Raw genomic sequence first — 23775 nt, 5'->3', positions numbered from 1 at the left:
ATTCACTTTAGCCCCTTCTTGCTTTGAAATGTGATTTGTCAATACAATATTGACTCTAGCAGATACATTTTCTGCCAATTGACTAATTATTTAATCCTTTTAGTTTTCGATAATGCACATCTCATCAACATTACCAACGGAGTGTCTTGTTTCATTTAGAAAGACAAAATCATTTTACAGAATATAAAAACAAATCTGACAAATAATAAAATGGTAAACAATCTAGGAGCAAAAGATACATTTCTACTGTAGACGACACAGTTCAAATGTTCTTCATGGAGAGAGAAAGTCATTTTGTTTAATCAAAGTGTTTCCATCCTGTACCACCTCTTTTAACTAATCCCGTAATCCCAACAGAAATATAATCTGATACCCGAGTTGACAATTATGTGGCCAATAAATCACAATTCAGACGAGATCATTGCCAAATCACTTGAGAGGCTTTTTCAGTGTATTGTCTTCTGATGCATCACAGATGCTGCGGGGAAGACTGTAATTAACTTTCGGAGAGGCAACACACTTGAGATAAACAACACGCATCCCTTTGCAGCGGCGATGCAGAAAGAGAAAAGTCCATTTTGGTGGAATGTTATGGCTGATAGGTGCTGTATCGGTTTAAATATTTACAGTGTACACACAAAGAGATCATCGTCTTTTTGTACTCAACTAACAACAGAGCACTTAGTGCATGCATTAGGAATGAATAAATACAGAATATTCAAACAAATAAAGCACCACGTTGCATTTCACTTACTAATCCTTGCATTTTCATTCCATAATCCTGGTTTATTCAACCTCTCTTGTTTTGAAAGAGGAGACGCTCTCTTGTTCTGAACAGACATTTGCAGATCATCCGTGAGAACTACCACAACTTGTCGATTCAACAGCACCTGTAGAGACATTTTTAAAAAGACATTTCTGAGCGGATCTTGGTTATGTTTTGCGGTATCAGATTCAACAAACAACACTCTTATCCTCCAAGGATCACAAACCGTTCCCTCCCTAAAATCAATATTAGAGTGAGTTCTAGTGCTCATGTTTATAACTACACGTGTATAATTAACGTGCCAACAGATGCAGTTTAATTGCTCTCCTCTCAGGCAGCAAGTATTAAACAAGTGTGATCATGGCTTCATTCAGACTGCTATCACTGTCACTTACAGATACGTATTCAGCTCTACACAGAAAGTTCAATATAAATATGGAGTTAAAGATAAACAGAATTAAAACGGAACCATGTAGTACTTCCCTCTTGTCATACAGTGGAATATTAATACGACTACTATTGTAAAATCGTTCACATCCTTTTAACAGCAGCAACACAAGCTCCATTAACATTCCCAACTTATTTGAAGAGAGACAAAAACATAATTATTGTGCTCGTCAATTTATTCAAAGTATGTCCTGTGAGAGCAGAGAGCCGAGTATGGTTAGTGCACAGACATATACAGTATGAGTGACGCAAAATGTAACATACTAACAACTCGTGCTCAAACCACGGAAGCATGCACCACTTTGACAAAAATCCAATTAAAGCCACTTAGTGCATAATTTGATCATTTTAGACTTTGGTGTCCCCTAGTGGAAGTATCAAAGACTGCATGATGCTGCACACTGATGGACTGATAGTTCTACACCAATTAAAGCAAAACATGTATAACTTAAAAGAATCAATATCTATATATCTATCTATCTATCTATCTATCTAATAATTTGTGATTGTTTCTACTGCCAAAATGACAACACGTATGTGCAAATCAGGTACATTTGAGATGTGTTGACAATTTAATTCTCTATGTAACCTATGCAATCCTGCTCAGTGTGATCCTGCAGGGATTATAGTGATCCAATACACTAGTAAATCTAAATAACCCCAAGATCACTCGCTTTACCCTTATGCTGAAATGTATAGACTTCCACTTTAATCTAAGGTATGATATTCAGACACTACAAGCGGAAGACTTTAATCTCTGAATCCAAATTTCATGAAAACATAATCCTCATAATCAAAAACAGATTTACATAATCTATAAAATCGTATTTGTATTATAAAATTTGCAACTGCCATATTCTTTAAACATTTAAGAGCGACAATTATGATATAAATTACGTTGTGCATGCTCGTTGTGCATCTTGTATATGAACAGCGATCTGCTCATTACTGTGATAGTTAACTAGCATCTTATCACACACCAAGGAAATGAAAGTAGACGCTGAAGTATGAAGGGTCATAATGTGTTCCACCAAGGGAGGAAAGGGAGACAAAGCAACAATAGTGGTAATAGGGGGGGCAGCAACGAGAACATCATCCTGCTCAACAGTCATTTCAGAGTGTCAACTGTCTGAGTCATGTTAGAACAGGAAGACAGTTGACTACAATGCATCTAGGGGTGAGAAACAATGAGCAGTCCAACAGAAACAAACCTTTTTACACTGCGTGCGAGTGGCTGTCGGCTGCCTCCGAGGCGTCCCGTCTCAAAGTGTGATCCGGGCTCTCAAATGGACTGCCGTCAGCAAAGCGATACTATAAAAACAAACCCTGGAGCTCACGCCCTGCGCACTGTTCTTACTGTCATGCGTGTGCTGGAACCACATCTGCGATGGGCACAACCAAACTCACCTCTGTAACACAATGCCGACGTCAGCACTTACTCCCCCCTTTATTAAAATATACAAGTTGACATTTTTATTTCCACTACTGCTGTGCCTTGCGCAATCAGTCCCATTTTTTGGGGAATGCAGAAAACACCCACAGATTAGATTTACACAGCTCACAACAAGAAGCAAACACATCCGGACAGCTGCTCTAAGCAACAGGAAGAATACACTGAAGATATGGCATATTTATGCATACATATCTTCTAACAAGTTCAAGTGAGTTAAGGACACACATGCGCCTATACTGCCACAGACGTACAGAACACACCGACATAGCATGTGCACTGACTAGACAATACTCTATTAAATGAATGTTAGACTCCATCCTGAAGCCCAGAGTGACAGACAGCTTCATTCTCTTTACATTCAACCCCTCCCTCCAACCCAGCAGTGGAATGTGAAGCGTTGAGCTGCGTCAAGCTCTGAGGCGTGTCCAAACCTTGTTAATACAGGCCTCTGCTCACTAGGGATCACAGCCAAGCAGATGCCTTCATAATGCATTACTCCCCTGGCAAGAGTTAACACACGTTTACAAGCCGGTGGTTTGGGTTTTCTAAAAAGCGTTTGACACTTTCCAGCTTTAAAAATGTTTGATGATGCTGTGCGGAGGACGAAAACGCAACAAAGTGCAGGTTGGAGCAGGAAGTGCAAGGAGTACAGCTCAACAGCTGTCCTCTGTCCTGATCATCACTCTTTCCTAAAGTTTTATCTTATTTATTTAACCTTTAATACTCCTGGGACGGTCCTCTGGGCACGCATGGCCTTTTTCAGCAATATCCAGTCCTGCACATTCCCACCGTAGGACAACCTTATGCAGACTGATCCACATCTTTTATTCGGGGATCACCGATTGGACAACTGAAAAGACTATGTAGAGGCCGAGTCCCTCACACAGGAATGTTTCAAGTTTTTGAAGGCCAGAGGAAGCAAAAGGGGAATATAAAAAAAGATTTGCAGACCAAATATTTTCTCTCTGGGCATAAATTCAGATATTTTGAAGTAAACTGATTAAGGATTACAGATCTGGTGATACATCATCAGTATTTACAAATACATGTTGGCATTCATTGGAAATTGGCAATAAGGAGCAGCAGATGGTTAAGGAGTAGTACCATATGGACATAGTGTCAGGTTATTTATTAAACATGACAAAAACTGGATAAACTTGTTCCATTTTGCAATACTCAGCTTTCTGGCACTCCATGTAGGCTGACAAAAACACAATGCACCACATCCTGGTGTGAATATTAGCATATCAGCATGAGCTCAGGGCAAAAATCACACACCTCCATAGTAAAAGTGCCTGAAACATGGGTGATATACATGAATCCTACTGTTAGTCAGCAAAACCCAAAGGGGCAAGAAAGTGGAGCAGTTTAAAAATGATAGGATGCATCTCATCAAAAGGTAAATTGCGAACAGCCCCTGTAGGGATGCAAACCAAAAGAAAAAGAGATAGTTGAAGTGGGAAGAGATGAATAGAGGAAGAGACAAGCAACTGAAGAGGTAAAAAAGAAACAATTCACATTTTCTTTCTCCTCTGACGTTCAGCCCTCTGGCCATCTGAGTGAATTTACCATATTGAAAGGAGCAATACTTTCAGTATACCAACTGAGGAGAGTGCTCCCCACAACAGACAGACAGACAGACAGACAGACAGACAGACAGACACACACACACACACGGGAGCCCGACGAGCAGGAAATAAACCCCGCATGAGGAGACTTCCCTTTTAGAAGACATTCTGGGAAATACGATTATTGGCTTTCTTGCTGAGACTTAGAGAACACAATGCCACAAATATAAAGATACAGCAAGCAGCTTGTTAGCTTAGCTTAGCATAAAGACGGGAAACAAACACACATTCACGTGCGTGTTTGTTTGTCAGAATATTACCAAACATCTTTGCCTACATGATGGCAGAATAAACAGCAGGGTGTTCAATACCCAGAAGACTTGGGCATTGCTCAGACATTGTACATTTTTGTTAACAGCACCCAAGAGTCCATTTTATTTTGTGTTTCGATTGTGTGATCTTATTTTATTTTTTTATATTTGTTTAGGATATCTTAACATTTTGAACTAATGATTATGTTATTCTATTATAATGCATGACAGTGATTCATCACTAATTCACTTCAATAAAAAGGCACCAGCATGCATGCGCGCCATTAAGTGTGGGGGCGCCTTATCAAATACTTCACTTTCTTTAACTCAAAGATCAGAAAAACTAAAACTATCCAAGTCACACTCGGGCTGCGCGCTGAATCGCCATTTGTTTTCTCTGAGAGTGCATCTTTATGATGCAGATTACAAAACAGTCTTAATTGGTTTCATTGGCAGTAACGTAGCAACCACAACTACTCGTGAAGAGGCAGGAAGATTGTCTTTCTCTCACATAAATACAAGTATAATGCACACAGGTACGAAGTGGACGGCCTTGCAGCAGCTGCCACAGCGGTGGCGTGCAGAGTTAACTCCTTCCAAAGCATGATCTCAAAGTTCATCTTAAAATAGGTCGGTGCACCACGTGTGAACAATGGGAAACGCAAGAAACCCAACCAATCACTGCCGCAAACAGATTGCACAACAATGTGTTTAAATCATCCAGACCATCTTCTATGTTTAATCTTTAATCTGTTGCAGATTATAAACAGAATAAGGAATTGGATTAGATTTTTTATTTTTCCCGTGTGTGTGTGTGTGTGTGTGTGTGTGTGTGTGTGTGTGTGTGTGTGTGTGTGTGTGTGTGTGTGTGTGTGTGTGTGTGTGTGTGCACGCTTGTGCGTGTGTGTGAGTGCATGCGTGTGTGTAGGAATGCCACAAGAATCAAATGCAAGGCCATGTTTGCAAAAGAAAGGGAGAGCCGTTGCCATGCCTACAACATGCATGTGTACACAGAAAGGCTTATGGCTGCACAAACACATGCCGCGGGTCTGTGGAGCCTGACTCGACTCGCCGGCATTGCAGCGCTCTACGGCAGCCCAGAGGTCAAAAAGATCAACTGGTAAGCTGCTCTCCCTGCCTACACACTCTTGCCACTGCTAAATATTTAATCAGTCCTGGAAACACTCAACACCAAGGCTGCGCTGAGCCCTCTTTGTAATTAACACACACATGAACAGAAAGCCAAGGATTGCACTGCGATGTGGAAACCTGCGGTTCAAGATCTGAAGATATATATATACACAGATTAACAGAGATATATTAGATTATAATTCCCAAAGAGCTACATGCATGTGTATGTGTGCATCTGCTTTATTCCCAAGAGACCGAGAGCATGTCTCTGAAGTGTCGAGTTATTCGGCCACTTCCTCCTTTTTGGTTTCCTGCATGCGGGTCTTTCTTCAGCCACAAAGCTCTGAATTGTTGGACTGCATTTGTCTGCTCGACTGACTGGAGGGAGAACTGTGCAGGGGCGGCCACCACTTCCTCTCTCCCTCTACTGCAGTCCTCCTCTGCCGTTCCTTCCCCCTCCATTCCCTCTCCTCTCACGCTCTTGACAAGTCCCACGTTCCCGTCTCCCCCTCCGCTGTACCCTCTCATAACTCGACCAGTAAAGCACAAATACCACTCGCTCAGCACCTCGCTGCAGTAAAACGACATTATCTTCATTAGGGAGTGCAAGATAATGTCACTCACACCACTGGAGAAGGCATTACCTCTTTCTGCCTTCTGGCTTGGTAGGTGGGAGTTCATACTGAAGTGGGAATCACAGCAGCAGAAATAAGACAGACATAAAATCACACACGCGCGCGCAAAAGAAAAACTGTATACTCTGTATATTATTGACGACACATTAGTTAACAATGCATGCCGGTGCCCTTTTAGACTCAATATTTGACAAAACAATCTCACGACACAGCTGCAGCGACTAGTCAATTAATCGTGTTTTTTTTGGGCTACTTTTTCAATAATCAAATTATCGTTTCTAATTTTTCATGCAAATATGCCAACCAATTAATTGCTGGTCCGAGCTTCGCAAATGTGAAGATTAGCTGCTCGTCTTACATGATATATCAATGAAATATATTTGGAATGAGTTAGTGAAACATGCATTTTGAAGACGTCACTTTGGGCTTTTGGAAATTACAAGGGTGTTTAACAATTTTGAATAATTCTATAGTGTAAACGTTTAACAAAAAAGATAGATGAATTGATAATGAAAAATAATCATTACCGACAGCCCTACTCACACAATAAGGTCCATTTAGTAGCCGTTCTGAAACTATTAATTATATCTGCAGAGAGACACACTATCATAGAATTGTGGGCTTTAAAAAGTCTACATTACCTTTTATACCCAATCATGCATCATAAACAATGCCACTTAAAAAAGGCCACCTCGCCCTTTTTAGCTTAAAAGTAGATTACAACAACTCTTGCAATATAAGCCATCATCCATCCATATGCTCAGTTTGTTCCAAACAGTGATATCTACAACTGCCATGCCAGTCCTAACCCTCATGCAGAACCATGCTGAGCCAAAATGTCAACCAGACACTGTGACATCTCACCTCGTTACATCCAGAGACATTTTTCTCATTAATATCTTGGTTTGGTCCTTCAACGTTATGCTTATAATGAATAACACCACATTGGTTGTCACAGCTGCCTAGTGCTGCCCATTATGTCTGTAAGAACTGCAAAAGCCGTGTCCTCCATTTTCAGCAACAGAGAGAAATCTGGAATTATACAATTATAATTCTGCCGGGTTGGCTGTCAGCTGCTTTGATGTGAAACCATGACAACCAATTCTCCTCACACTGATAGAGTATTACAAGTTCTTGAGGTCACACAATCATTTTATGTTGTATTAAAAGATGTAATAAAAAGTTTTTTAAAAATCTATCAAGTGTAAAGATTTGTGGTAATAAAGTGCAAGGTTTGTCCCGGCTGCTTTATTGCCCACCGTTATTCAAATTAATTTAATATTCTCATGAAGACATCGACTGAGATTTAAGACGCATGATTGGCATAAAAAGTTTAAATATCATTTGAATCCTCACTATGCCTCTATAGGAACTTCTTAAAGTGGTTGCCGTCAACATGATTGCCAGTTTCAGAAGGCACAGTCTCTGCCAAAGTTTCACCAGTTTGAGTTATTTCACATATGACATGTTTGTACATATGTATTTGTGTCTCACTGGTATGAAGTGGGCAGGGCTCAGAAACAAGTCATGTCATAGATGTCCCTGTAAAAATCTGGATTTGGACCCACACAGTCCTGATGAAGGATATATATGACTAAGGATATATACATATACACACACTATATATATATATATATATATATATACAGAAGTGATTCTTACATCTATAAAAAGGCAGACGAATATTATATTTGACCCAGATTAACACATATTGTGTTTCTCGCGCGTGACTGAGCCTCATGAACAAAGAAACACAATTGCCAATGAGAGACTAGTGTTACTTAATTTAGAGCGTCGATTAGTAGGCCACGCTAATATACGTGGTTGGGTATGTTACAACAAGGTTGAATAAATTACCTCATCAGGTCTGCAGTTTTCCAGTCAGATCAGAGCAGCTGTTGATTTCGAGATGCAGCAGACGAGGAATAGCTCATTTATCAGGATGTAAATTAAGTCTTCCTTTTATTAATTAACTTATTTTCTAACTAGCGGAGGTGTAGAATATGATGTATTAGGGTTTGCAGGGATTTTTTTCAAAACAAATTCCAAAACAAAACCTCCCAGCGTGTTTGGGTTTGACTGTCTGCCAGTCGGCACTACTCGCATGCGGATTATTCTGTAATGTTGTTGACTGGCGAGTTTAAATTGTGGACATCCTCACTGGATGATTTACCAATTAAGCATGTAGTCTAGAAATGAAGTCTGAAAATAGTGAAAAATAACGCTTTCCCAAGAGTCCAAGATGAAGTCTTAAATATCTTAATAATCACTGTATGATTTACAAATATTTTTAAGAACTGGCAAAGCAGCAAATCTTCACATTGGAGAAGATGAAACCAGAAACGTGATTGCAGGTGAAACACATTGTGTGATTATGAAAATGTATGCTGATACAGACGCCTTTTTTTTTTTATAAGAACACCTATAAAAACGGAGCAACCAGATCTTATAAAAAAAACTGCAAGATGACCAAATATGGCTGTTGGCCTGATTCATGTCCTCATGTGAGGTCACTTCTTGCCTGCTAGGCCAATACATTTTTACTGCAGTCCCACGGTAGACAGCTGAACACCCACTCTTTCAAAATGACCTTAAGCACTCCGGTCTTGGAAACCGAGGCTGTCACATTCATCGTTTCAGCCTTTTGAACAAATCGTTCTCCCAGGTATCCTCAGTGACAATGAGGTTGATGTGATTTGTTTCAAGAAATAGGTCCATTTCTCGTGTGAGTGACGATCACTGCAAGTCTGGCTTATTGCCAGGGAGTAAATTGCCGGGTAATATGATCCCCCTGTGATGAGAGCAATCAGATGAAGATCCTCTCAGACGGCCGTCTGATCATCCCATCAATAGAGCTACTGTTCGTCACACCCAAATCCAAGTCATTATACAGCAAATGTTTTGGAGTTTTGGACGAAACATATTGTGCCGGCTTAACTCTCTGAAGCATTGGTGATTGTGATCCTTAATTATGAAGCGATCTCATCAAATCTCGAAATGATGCATGTCTATTTCGTTGTGAGCAGTTCAATCGAAGAGTTACTTTCCCCTCTCAGATTGTTGCATCCACATTTCTTTTGTTAGACTTCAAGTTGTGAAACTATACACCATTTCACAAGAAGCAAAGCTTACAGAAAAGTCAGATTTTCTTTTGTGTGTATCAACATTTAGTTTGCTCTTATTTCTTACAATCATCTCATGACCCCTTAGATTGATTTCATAATCTACTGTGGGAGTCTCAACCCTCAGGGTAGGAACCACTAAGAGGATCAATATATCAATACATTAAAACAAAAGAAGAAAGACTAACAAAATATAGACAATGTATGAATAATGAAAATTAGCACCATAGAGCTTGCTTTCTATCGTGTTTCATTCTATTTGTATCCGCTTCCTGTGCTGAAAACACAACAAAAAAGGCTAAAAGGGGAAAAAAAAGACAGTCACTGGGTTGAAACCCTGTGAGCAGAAGCCTGCCAGGGTGCCCCACCTTCTGCTTCTGGTTAATGGCTCGGAAAAAAAGCATGAGAGAGACAAAAGTGACGCTACAAACAGATTTATAGGCTCTTGTGTATTCACCAATTTTACAGCATGTGAAGAGCTAAAGAGAGAGGGAGAGAAGTGTCAGGGCACAGAAAACAGCTCATTAGTACCGTAGATGTGTCCAGGAGCAGAGGACTGACTTCACCTCAGCAACCACACACACACACACACACACACACACACACACACACACACACACAGTTCACAGTTCACAGTTCACAGTTCACAGTTCACAGTTTCAAAGCCTAGTTCAAGTTTAAACGTTCAGCCAGCAAGGACAGAACCCTCTCTTCCTCTCCTTGGTCTCAATCGTTACCTTTATCCTCCCCCCCCATCCCCTCCCCCTGCTGGAGCCAGGTAACTCCCATGGCTAGAGTAGATAACAGCAGCCATTATCACATTCCCATCATTTAAACAGCAGCTCGACATCGATCGCCTGTTTAAAACTCCTTTACCCGTCTGGTGCCAGAACAATCTGGGCACGAGATCTGCGATTTGATGCCTCAATGGGTGACTGATTTTTTTATACCGACTTGTTTTCACATCATACACGTCAAAATCCATCATATAATGCCATCTCACGACATCTATTCTTTTAGTCGAGAAATATCAGCAACCGCTCCTATAGAAACAGTCGGAAAATCCCGAAGCCAATTGATAGGTCATCCTAATTAAGAAGATCATATAACTGATCAGATTACTGAAATACTTCCCAATCAATTATCAAAACATTTAATGTACATAATTACAGGACTACCCAGGCCTGAGCGATAATGAAATATAATTAACTTTTAGCAGAGTCATGTTGTGATGATATGATTATGGATGTACCAATCCAATAAGCTTGTATCTGCGCCTATACTGACTTTATTATGTGGATCGGGTATCTGCTATGATGCTATAAAGTGTCCTTTTTCAGTCATATTTATTCTGTCATGTCGAGCCGCTAACTCGGTTTTTATTGACACAGCCATCTCTGGCATCATGTTACCGTACATAAAAATAATTCCAAAAGACCTTCAAAGTGCACACGTAAGGTTTTCAGGGAAACAGATTTATAACTGGTACTCTGCATGCGGGTAACCAGAGTAAAAATATCAAAATCGGTATAGAGTGGGAGGGGGGGGGGGGGTTATTATAATGAAAACTAAACGTTATTAAATTGGAGTGTTGTAATTTTTCATACATTTGGTTTGCACCAATCTGACTTGTTCAGTCCCGACAGCAATACCCTGGCTCTGGGTATCGATCCAATACCAGAGTTAATTTAATAATCGGTATGCCTCACTGTGTGGAAGTAACTGGGATCATTCTTTTATGTGTAAGGCTTAAACATTGCTTTCCTAACCCTGTAAATCAAAATGTAAGAAATAAATAGAAAGACATAAATCTACTAAATTGTTATTTCTTAACATATTGGTATCTGATACCAGATCGGCATATTGTCACCGATATCCGATCCAGCCATCTGAGTCAGCATTGGACTGATATCAGTATCGCTCTCGGTGCATCTCCACTTCGCATATCATGGATGTATCAATATTGAAAAATACCTCTATTAATATTGTGATGAGCCCCCCCCCCTTGCCATCGGCCATTAATGGCGTTGGCCAATGCCGCCCCGGTGTGCCAACTCCTTTGACTGAAACCACTCTGCTCTCCTGCAGTCAGAGCACATTGTTCTGAACTGAAAGAGAAGACCACATTGCTCCTCAGTTTCTATCCCCCTTGAGAACGAGTACAGAGAAAGAAAAGAGGCTAAGCCAGAAGGAACATTTCCTTGTCCTCTGCTACATGGCTGGGGATTAATGGTCTACAGGATCGGGTTCCAGAGCAGGACAATATAGAGGCCAGCCAAGAGGCAGGAAAGCGCTGACTGGATGATTCTCAGTGTGTTTGTTTTTGTAAGCGCATGCGTATGTGTATTTGTCCCTGTGCGATATGTTAACAGGACACATGAGGACATGCAGAATATGCAACACTATGGTTGTATTATATTGATTCAGGCACATTACGATACACAGTAGCTGGTCTGCCGCTCGATCAGCCTCACTCAGACCGTATTCAACACCGGCCAGCTCGTGCCCTCAGAGGGCTGTCAATGCAATTGCTAAATGAATAAATCAACGCACAGTCACACATTTGCATGGACACATCAAAAACGTGCCCTTTGATGGAATTTCGCCTTCATAGAATAACCACAAACAAAAAACAAATAATTCTGTGCAGTGTGTCTAGCTCTATTTTATTGGATGCCACAGGATGCATGAATGTTTGAGTTACATGTGTGTGTCTTTGCATGTGTGAGTGTGTGTGTGTTTGTGTTCCAGAGATGCCATGTACCTTGACAGCAGGCGTGACTCCATCCTCAGCAGTGCTCTGCCCATTCTGTCAAGAGAGCAGATGTGAGAAACAGTCAGAGAGTGACACTGCATATATCATGCGTCATGTGTGTGTGTGTGTGTGTGTGTACAGAGACGGCAGACATTGAAAGAGTGGGGAGAGATACAAGAGACTGTGGGGGTGGCAACAGTCCGCTGCATCCAGTACTTTGCTCCTCTGCTGGCAAACCTAATAATCTAAGGCTGACACAGAAATGCACATTGTTCATCCACTCCCAGTAGGTAAGCGCTGCAGAGAACGGTAATCATTGTTATTTGCAAAACTGGCTCACAGAAGGCTATTTGGAAAATCAACATATTTTTCCCGTGCCAGAAGTGGGCGGCTAACTTTGAACAAACAGTAGAATTTCAGTCACATTATATCATTATATGTGTATGTCATTATGTTGCACACAAAAGATAGAACAATGAGTATTATATGCAGAGGACAGAGGGGATACCTGTGATGTAAGAAAAAAGAAAAGGGGCTATTAAGATGTCAAGTCAAATTAGGATCGCCTGCCATTGCCCATGTAGCGTTTACAGAGGAGCAATCAGTAAAATGGGTATTTCGCGACAATCTGGACTATATATATATATATATATATATATATATATATATATATATAAATAAATAAACAGTGTATATTAGTCGTGGGTCCAATCAAATACAATTATTGGTTGAGTGTTTCAATTTATGACTTGTATTATCAGATTGTTATTAGTAGTTCTTTTGTTACTTTATTTATATATTATCAGAGTTTGTGTTACGTTTTTACAGAGCATTTGATGGGTCCAATTTGTTTTTTATATAAAAGCAAATAAACCCAAAGTCAGAGGGCTGACTTATGATGAAACAGGTACCCTGTTGCCTGGTAAAAGCATTGTACTGTAGTCTCCTGTGGCTATGGAGACTACAGTACAATAGATTTCACAGGCTGACCTCCCAGTGAAAAATATATTGACTTTAACATGTAAAATATGTCTCCTTTTAATGATGTATAGCATTATATTTCTGAAACATGTGAAGATAAATCCATTATGATAACCGACTTCCTTTCAATGATCAAAGAAACTCGCCTGTGTCCAGAGTCAAGTGTTCTGGCGTGTGAGAACACCCTAAATAATTACTCCTCGGCCTTTCCCGCTTGGTTTTTCCATCACAGACCCTGTGGTCGTTTACTTCCTCCATGCCCTCTTCCCTCTTCCGATTCCTTTGGACTGCACAAAATACGAGAGGCAGTGAACACAATGACGAGCAGCAGCCTTAACAATCAAACAGAAAGGGTAATGCAGTGCAAGACGTGGAGGAACAAGAGTGCGCCTTGGCTCAGCTCTTGCATAATGAAAGGAAAAAAAGACCTTCGAAGAGAAAGAAAACTGACTGTGGGACTAATTTACTGTCGCCACTATACCTCACAATACCTTCTGCGCTGAGAGATTGGATGCGTTTGGCAACTGGATGCACTTCCTTTTTTCCTGCTTTGAGCAATAACCAACAGCTATAAATTGGGTGGGTGCAATAACCTCGGGCATTTTTACAGACCAACGGTTCATCTGGTTGGAGTTTAATCATCCATTAAAAGGAAGGCAATTTAATTTAGCCAAACTGTGCCATAGTCATAAAAGCTGTAGATGTGAGGCGACAGAAGAAATGGAGACAATTAAGCGGACGGGTGCAGTTCGACGTCAAGCACTGGGTTTTAATGGAGAAAGGAAAACTCGAGGAAGTGCATGTGTGGTTATGAGGGCCTTTTTGTAGACAAATTTGATCTCAAAGTGAAATCTTCCCACTTCACTCCGCGTTCTGACTGTTCCCTTCCTTTCAACTCGCATGCCATCAGGGAGGTGTGCGTGGTGGTCTTTGTTTAACGGTTAAACAAAGACAACCACGCACACCTCCCTGATGGCATGTTAAACTTTAACCCATGCTGGAGACCAGTGATGGGAATCTGCCAACTGTCTGAGTTTCTGTGTGGTCAACAATGCCTTCCCAACATTGCTACCTCATTAGCTTTGCATGGCTGATCCAAGTGGCCCAGTTAATGGTGCTTTCTCTCCTCTGGGCTTCCTCAGTGAGAGCACACACACACACGATTTAGAAAAGATGGCAGGAGTGCTTGAATTATAATGCGGACAAACAAATATAGAAATACTATAGGAGATGCACACAAGATCCACACTGATTTACAGACCAGCCTACTAAGCCTGACAGAGCTTTTAATTTCTCACAGGACTCCGATATGATTAGGCAAAGTAAACAATCTCAGAGCCCAGATGCTGAGTGTGTTTGATAGAGTTGTGTTTTAACAGCGCGAGCTGCACTGTCCTGTAACTAGGCAACAAACAAAAAATACAATAACTATTCTTTGGTCTGTGCCTTTGATCGAATCAGAGTAAATGTCTCGTAATCTCTCCTGCCAGCATTGAGAACAGGTCACGTTACTACCGTCGTCTTTTGGTCAATAGCCTCACTTACAGGTTAACTTTTAATTAAAAATAAATCAGGACTCCCTCTCAAGCAAAGGGCTTTGTTCTCACATGCTAACCCAGCCTTCCTCCATTCCTGCTCAGGTGTTCAACAGGTCACGCCCAGATTAGCTGCAGTACGTGGCCACAAACACTAACGAATGTGAACTGAACTCGAGGATGCACACACACACACACACACACACAGTGTACACAGTGAGCACTGCTGACCACGCCTAGCTTGCAAATATGACCCACATTCCATATGTTAACCCTACTTTTTCCTCTACATGGCACGTTACGTGAGAACTGAATATCTCGGTCCCTCCCCACAATCTAGGCTTGTGCAATCCTGCATTTTAAGTCTTAGCTTGTGCTGTCCGTCTTTAGAAACATACTTTTACGTTTGCTTCTGTTTCTATTGAAGAAATAGAATTCCTCTCTCATTGTGAAGAGGGGTCACCAAACAATTTTGAACAAAACAAAAAAAGGTTGGAACTACAAAACTTACACCAGCTAAAAGGTGTCATATCAAGCTTTGAAACAAGAAGAAAAACAGACACTTTAAAGAAGCAGTGAGAGCGAGCGAAATAATCTGCATTTTCAACTATAAATTAAAAAAAGGAGAAAGAAAAAAGAATCTACGGACCTGGTTAAGGTGTCCCTCCTCAAATTTACTTTTTCGAAGAACCTAAACACTCCTGGACCTCCGACACTCTGGAAACCACTTCTATTTTAGCGCCCCTTCTTTAAGCTGCAGTGAGCATAATGATCAAGCACTACTGTTTTGTAATGTTTCATGTTTCAAGCTCACCTCTACAATTAAATGAAATGCTATCATATATATATATATCATACATTTCAGGGAATGCACTTGAGGGATTCTTCGTTAAGAGTTAAAAAGCTTTTTCTGCAAAGGAAATCTGCCATAACTAAACATTGACAGAGGCATGATTCAGATCTTTTGGAGGACTTTCACTAACCCAGTAATGACAGTGGCCAATGCAGGTGGTGGTGACTCACCTGGACCAGGAAGGGGATAATATGTTGAAAATGTCTTTATCAGAGATGATTCACTGAGAAGTTAATTCTTAACCGACATTGTTTGGTGATGAATAAAAAGGCTCAATCAAATACACACTTTGAAATAGCTCTATTTGCACACTTCTTGAGTGCTTGCTACGCCGCAGCTTCGAGCACAAAAGCTAGTGAATCTGATTTCCGTTCATGACACCTTCCAACAAAACACAAGCACTCACATAATGAGTGACAGAGAAACAACTGCCACATCATAACAACTCATTTGGTGTGGACATTTGTGAAAATGAGAACAGGAATGTCTTTGTGATACATTTCCATTTCTTTCCTCCTTCAAATGTGTCCCTGTGTGTCGCCCATCTGTCTATGTGACAAGCAGAGCCGTGGCTGTGCCTCCCGATTGACTCTCCCGACATGTTCACTGGCATGGCCTCCAGTCTCACTCGCTCAATCAATCTGAGCCCCGAGCGGTCTCACTCTGCCATCAGGACCCGAAGGGTGCAGCTAGCTGGTAGGTTGGTGACGGAGATAAATGGCAAAGATCCCACTGACTGACGGGGACTGGTGCGATCAAATCAATTACAGATACGGATTTGGGGGGGGGGGGGGGGCAACATAAATAATCTCTCCTTACGATATATACGCAGGTACCTGGTCATATTTACACCCATTTAATATGTTTTTTTAGCAATGAGCACACATATTTGTTTATGAAAGACCGTTCCACAAACCAAAAAGGCAGGGTATTGTTTTTACAGTATTAAACTCTAGCACTCTTCACAGGCTCGGCACTACCATCTGTTCAGCTGTGACACGCTGCTCAGCCAGCTCGTGTGCTGCAGAATCCTGTAAATAGTAGAGTCTGTGGGACAAACTACAAGTCACAATGAAAGTGCTTCTTTCTGCACAATTCTCAGGTGTTTTATTCATCACCCCCCACCCCCCCACCCACAAATAACAACAACATATGTCCGCTCTCAAATTAACTGTAACTGCAAGAGTACATTAGATAGTGTCTACTCGTACATTACATAGCTTAATGAGTCTAGTCTATTACTTTATTAAGCCTCAAGTTAAATGAGCAAACTCAGGTTCTGAGAATAATCATTTTTTTCATTTCACTGAATTCTTGCAAATTATTCCCTCAGCTTCATCAAATCAGAGAGGCCATCTCGGCCGAGAGATGTAAAAATGAGCCTCATTTATAGTCGGACTAATCTCTCGTAAAGCTGATTGAGGAAACAATATGTGCAATATTGTGAGCAGAGCTTTTCATCGGTGAGATAAGCCACACAAAACAGAACTATCACCGGCTCGATTCACCTGCTTAATTAGCTGTCTAATTGAAAAGAGACCTTTCAAGCATCACATTACAAACATGGAAAACAGACATTGAATTCTGTTTAAAAAGTGTCGCCTGATGAGATCTAGTCTGCTCATTATCAACACAATGTGACAGATGCATATTTGATAAGCAACCAGTCTGTTCAATAGAGAGTTGAAGAGTTCATGAACAATGATATTCTCTCTCTCTCTTTTTCTCTCATTTGAGTAAAACTGTAAAGCATCTTTATGAGTCAGTGCGCAACAATGTCATCATCTACCTGCTCTGTATTGAACACGGCTCAGAAGGCAGTTTGATTAAAACTCTGCTGCTGCAGCATAAATGAATTTGTCAATCAAACTGTGCAAAATTGGCAAGAATAAAGAAACTTCAAATTAAGGTTCTACATTATTAAAATTGTAAACGTACCACTCAGTTTAATGGTTCACATGAGCCAAGTAGATTCCCTGACCCCTGACCCCCCGGACCCCTAATGTGTGATGCCATGTGTGAAAAGACATTAGACAGAATTCACTGGAAACCACTTTGCAGGTGAGACCAGTGAGCACCAGACTGGTCTTCTCTCTGGTGGGGAGCTTTGAAATGGAGTTGCAAAAGGAGCTTCAGTGGGAGAGGAGGAAGTTGAGTATTTCTATATTAAGCTCTGAAAAGGTACAATTAATGTTCCTATTGGGTTAAAGTATCTCAGGAATATAAGTGGCACGTCCTCCATAAAACCTCGACTGATTCACAATGCATGTCCAGAAAACACTGGGCATACATTATGAATTATGACGTCTAACTCACCCCCAGCTATGTAGGCAATGTATAGTTTTAAATAAACTTTTTTCCTAGAGAGTGGTGACTTCACATACTCGAATTGAAAGCTGATGTGTTGCTTGAGCGCCATTTCCCCCTGAACCAAATGGAAATATGAACTGGTCAAACAATGCATGCAAACACAGCGTCGACATCTGATTTCACCTCGCATTACCTCCGTTTCGACCTGCAGTAGCTCCATCGTGGGCCATGGCTCCGCGATCTGAGCGAGAGGCATTTTGGCAGGATGTGCAGTTCCTCCCCCCTCAGCTGCTCAAGTGCGAATTCGGTGTCCCCGGATCGCGTCGGTGCCGCTCCTGTCCAGTGCAGTTCACCAGGAAAAGCTCCTTCCTCAGGTCCAAAGTCCAGGTGGAGAAGATTCACCAGCACTTTGCTCTTCGCTCGGGAGGAGAAGACGCGCACGCCGACGCTGCGAGCACAACCGAGAGCTTCACGAACATGTACTCGTCTGGATTTGGCTCCGGCGGCTACTGGCCACTTGTGCGTAATTGTTGAAAGTGATAATCCAGCTGAAAACACCATGAACACCAAACAAGCCCTTCTCGTCCTTTCAGGTTATATGCGCGGAGGCTCCTCGGGAGAGGAGAGGGGAGCCCGACTGTGTGATCCTTTGGAGTCTAACGCCAACTGAAGGAATGAGTCCGTACTGTCTTTGCCATCGACGCCGTGTCAAATGTGTCCCCGGCTTGCTTGCTACTCGTGTGCTTGTGTGTTCTCCTGGTTGTTCTGTGCGATGCGCGCAGAGACCTCCGTAGTACGAGCAGGCTCCAGCTCGAGCTGTTATTGGCAGACTCCTGCAGGATTCCCAGCCCCCTTCTCGACTTGTTCCGCCCAGGTCTGATCGTGCCATCATCTGGCGCAGAGATGAACTGCAAATACGTAATGCTGACTGTACCCTGCTATTAATGACCGGGCCGCATTATTATTATTTTTTGTATGCTTGTGGTGCAGCGGGTGCATCATAGGAGTATTAGATCCTATGCGTTCAAAGAAAAAAACATGTCAATCCATTTATGACTGTGAATTAATGGCAGCCACGGAGCACTATGATGGCTGCACGATGTGAAGTCAACTTTATTGCTATATGGAATTGCAGTGTGCAACTGAGTTTTCATGTCTGCTTTTCCAAAACTGCAATATGATGAAATATATATTTAGTGCAAATTGCCTTGAGACCCACATCGCCACCTCTTATATGTCTGAAAGCAACACACGTTTGTTGCAAAGAATTACATGACATAGATTAGACAATAAACACAATGTAGAGATTAATAGAGGCTAGATTTTGGGTCGAGACCAGGCCTGGTTGAGTCTGTCCGGACATTACATTGATGAGACACGCTTTTCATTGACAACCGCTCTTGTAATGGTCCTTGAAATCTTCGGTGAAATAATACAACCCTCCACCCTCCAACACTTCTCTGCTTCATTCACTGCCGAGTGGTTTTTGCTCTTGGCCATGCTTTGGTTACTATTGGCAACTGGAGAATATCAAACCGCCTCGCTATGGATGGATTGTATATATTGTTTCATTCAAATTCAGATAATGAAGGCATTACATGGAAACACAAATGTCCACATTAATTGGCACGCCTTTCTTTTAATGGATGTGTTGTTTAACAACTGTCTGCAGGCTAAACTGCACTCACCAGTCTGAGTTTTGTGATGGGTTGAAAACACAGATCTGAACTGGAGAGGGAACATTTTTCCTTTTTGTTATGTAATTGCATGCTCTTGACACACCTGTGATTTTTGCACTTTGCATTTAAGCATGCAACAGTGTGTCTGTCCATATACCAGGTAGAAGGAAGTCAATGGAAAGAGAGCGCTTTTAAGGTCAATGTTTAACTAATTCATTTTCTAACAAATCCATACCACCAACAGGATTGGAAGATTACTACACAGAGGGGGAGGGTTATCAATCAGTTACATTGTATGCTATATTCAAATCACTGCCTTCCCAAAGCTCACATTAACCCATCGATTCATCTCCATGATGGCTAAGCAGCTGCAAAGGGAACACTTAAGGCGCCTCATAACAATATCGGTGTTTGTAGGGCAGCCATGCAACGGACCATTGCTCGTTTTCTTTCTCTTCATCTTTCATCCTCTTTCCTTTCATTCTGCCGCTCACATTTCTCGCTGTCTATAGCTCCTCCAGCATGAAATGATACATTTCTATATGTTTTGGTGAAAGTAAAGGGTGTAATAAAGATAATTAATGGGAACATGTCAAAAAGCAGGCCTGGTTAGACGGCTCTTTTTAAAAGCAATGCTTTCCAAAAAGCAATACATTGGTCGCTATAAGGGCCAGAAGGAAACAGCTCAGAAAAGCCATTGATATGAAAAGACATATTGACGAATAGCTGTTAGCTGTGAGGTCCATTGGTATTCTGACTGCAGGGAATCTCGTCTTTAAATCATGATGCTCCAGTGACCTCACAGGTGACAGCGATGACTCAGAGGTGTCTCCCACCCAGCGACACAGTCTGCGGGGACACCCTACCCCCACCTTCTGGGAGACAGGGAGCATCATGGGTAATATGAGTCAGTCCAGCTTGCAGTACATGTGCAATGGAGCAAAACTCCACCCTGAATTGTTGGTGAATTGACGCAGGAGCAAAGTGGGCGGAGCTGTGACTAAATAGTGGGCAGATTTAGTTCCCAAACGGCAGACTGCCAATTAGATGAAGTGATGCAAAGACGACCCTGCTGCTTAACCTCGTTTTCAATTTGAGGTGAAACCGCAGAGGTGGAGGAAAGGGAGAGCGATTTGGAGTATACACAAGGAGAAACAATGAATCATGTAATATGTTGCCGCCTCTTCTCTAAATACACACCCACAGCAGTAAACAGTGCAAAGTGGAAATGTATGCATACTCAAATTGTAAAGTGGCAGCCAGTTTTGAGACAGCATCTCGAAATTCATCTGTATATTTTTGCATCTATTTGTGCAGCTTTGTTTCCTTCTTCATGTCCTTTGGCTTTAGTGCATGCTTTGTCTGTATTTCTTTTATCTCTGCTTTGGATTTTACTCCACTTGTTTCTGCTTTTCAGATGTGATATATAATAGTAATAGTATCCTTACCTAGTACACTTTCTAAATTAGGTGTAAGTAAGTTAATTTACAGACATTGCAAACTGCCTGAATGTCTGACAACTGTGGGCCCGCATAATGTGTGTGTGTGTATATTGGAACTACCTTGCATATTGCTAAACATCTGTGTTTGATAATTATTCTGTTTTACTGTTCTTTTCCTAGCCTCCATTATAAAAATGAGAAAACCTGATCTGCATCTATGGTAGATTAAATATAGTTGATGCATCAAGCAAACGGTTTAGTAAATCCAAGGGATTGCCTTGTTGATGCAACACAGGCAAGGAATTGACTACACTTTAAGACAAAAACATCCCGGCATTAGAGCACAGCACTAAATATACCCAAACTACAGAGCAGATAAAAGCAGCATACAAAGACTAATAGACAGTTACAGTAAAAAATAATCTTAATACACTTTATTTCAGTACAAAAGTAATGCTCTGGGTGTGTCAGGTTTAGCGTAGCTCAGTGGCCTCATGTCTGCAGTGCGAGGATCATTGGCATCAGTGGGGCTGCAGCACAGAACAAATGAATTAGCTGCTCGAGGGTGGAGCAAGGGCAGTTATCAAATATCTGCTGAATGACTATCGCGGAAGATGGCGTATGTGCCATAGAGAGAGAATGAACAAATAGTGTTATTGTTACTTCAAACATCAGTGGAAGCATCATTTGTCACAGTAGCTGCTGACAGCACTGTGAGGTTGCAGATGGACTGGGAGGGGAATATCGATCGGTAATAAATAAAGAGAAAGGGAGAAAGGCTATTAGTTTTACACAATTCCCCATTGTTGCTTCAGTACAATCTTGTTTATTTTTCAAAACTGCGATGCAGAACAGAGTCTGTCTACTACATCATCTTGTGACTGTAATGGGTGCTCAAGCAAATGCAGCATGTTGAGGCTTGAGTTTGCATCTCTGGTATTTGGGCGGAGCAAACATGCAGATCAAGCTCAAGTTCTTAATAGAAAACCACCTCTGAGACCAAGTTCAGCACAAATAAGTTACACTAACATATAACAATAATATGCTGCTATCAGTAGAAAATACACTGCACTAGACTAGACAAGAGCATAGACTTTATATGGATGGGCAGGAATGTTCCATTACGATGGTTTTCAGACTTGATTTGTCAGACTGGTGAACCAATGTCTTACATTCAAGCTCAGTTATGTTCCCTCCAGCAGAACACATCTTGACTTGAAAGATCACTAGTGATGCAGTCAGAATTCATAATGACAAATACCCTTTTCCACTATTCAGTATACAGTTTCCTGTTTAATTTCTTAATTTGAAATACACTTATCCATGGCTGATGGTCGAATAGTGCTTTAAGTCTCACAATGTGGATTAGGAGCAACGGTCTTCTGCAAAGACACATTTCAGCACCAGGTTTTTGTACGCAGATTTTCTCCAGATATCTGAAAATATTGGCATAAAGTAAATATACTACACGCATGGGGACACGTGCCATTTGGTTGGCTGACATATAAGTCTGACTTTTCCCTTTCTCTTGGTTGAAAGAGAATAACAGCAGGGGGTGCCAGATATCGGAGGGCAGCTCTTTCATGGCAGCCTTTTCATCAGACGTTGCCCTTTCCTTGTAGGGAAACATTCAACTGCCGATTAGTTGGGAACTGTTGTGCAATGTATACTATGAGACGTTGACAATAACTTCACAGTTTAACTCTGCTAGCTCAAAGCATAGATGCATTATTGAATCCCTGAAGGTGGCATGAATGGAGCAAACACTACACATGTGATTCATAGTCTCCTTTAAGAGCGAAGGCATACCATTGAACTATATGGAGGTAATCATTCAACTTTGTAGGAACTTTGAACCCGAAATCCAGCATGCTTGGCGTATTCTGAAGTGCTGAATAAATTTCAATGAGAACAAATACCCACAAATAACAACAAAAACATAGTACAAAAATATTTTATTCAAAAAGTTATCTCTTTTGTTATAAACTATGTATCTGTGTTGCGGGTAAATTATTAACGAATAATTTATCCAGTAGCATATAATCATTAATACTTTAAATAATTCACCAAGCAGGAATGTTATCGTGCTGTAAAAACATTGGGTTATTACCATAATGTATATGTATATATATATATATATATATATATATATATATATATATATATATATATATATATATAACATCTATATATCAAAAGAACTGTCAACACAGTTCAAAGGATAAAATAGGAAACGTTTCCTGGAAAGGTCCCAGGAGAGCAGCCTAACCAGAGTTGGAAAGAGGATTAGGTCTGCTGGTCTGGAGAACAACTTAAGTCTTGTGACATTTCATGCACTTTAAAGGCACCTGACGAGTTGCATCAGAAATTGTGTGTATTTTTCATGAACGGGATCATAGTTTAGTAGAGTACCTTTTATTGAGCTAAAAATAAGTATTAGTTGAGTGCAATCATATGCAGCGTTGACCGCGACCTCGTGATTAATGGGGACCTTTCTGTCTCCACGGTCACTTAAGGGTTATTGAAACATTATTACAGGGTTATTGCAGTGGATTACATAATGTATCGCTGCTCTCGTGTGCACCTCAAACCGCTGCTGTGGAAGGAGCACAGGCCCCGCGGCTTCCTCGTGTGCGTGACGTGATCGTGCATGAAAGTAAAACTATGAAGGAAGTTGTGAAGTTGTCTTAAAGCTGCAGCACCTTTCTGTGCCTCCAGGTAAGGAGGGGGTGGGGGGTTAAGAGGGAGGGGTCCTTGCTCCTGGCCGAGCCTGACGGTACCGCGCTA

General features: G+C 41.2%; 1 protein-coding gene across 3 annotated transcripts in view; it reads right to left on the bottom strand.

The window, feature by feature from the left end:
• rps6ka1 (ribosomal protein S6 kinase a, polypeptide 1) overlaps positions 1 to 23775 on the bottom strand; it is a 43566-nt gene that overhangs the window by 19606 nt on the left and 185 nt on the right. For 2 of the 3 annotated variants that reach the window (XM_034562920.1, XM_034562921.1), the window contains exon 2: positions 12198 to 12242. In XM_034562920.1, coding sequence (XP_034418811.1) covers positions 12198 to 12242 — 45 coding nt within the window. Of the gene's footprint in view, positions 1 to 12197; positions 12243 to 18060; positions 18630 to 23775 lie in introns of those variants that run through there. The other variant, XM_034562923.1, reaches the window with a different exon arrangement.

This window comes from Cyclopterus lumpus, chromosome 22 (genome assembly GCF_009769545.1).
Source record: "Cyclopterus lumpus isolate fCycLum1 chromosome 22, fCycLum1.pri, whole genome shotgun sequence".
NCBI classification, from domain to species: Eukaryota; Metazoa; Chordata; class Actinopteri; order Perciformes; family Cyclopteridae; genus Cyclopterus; species Cyclopterus lumpus.
The sequence above is the reverse complement of the archived record's forward strand: the minus strand, read 5'-3'. Positions and strand labels throughout refer to the sequence as shown.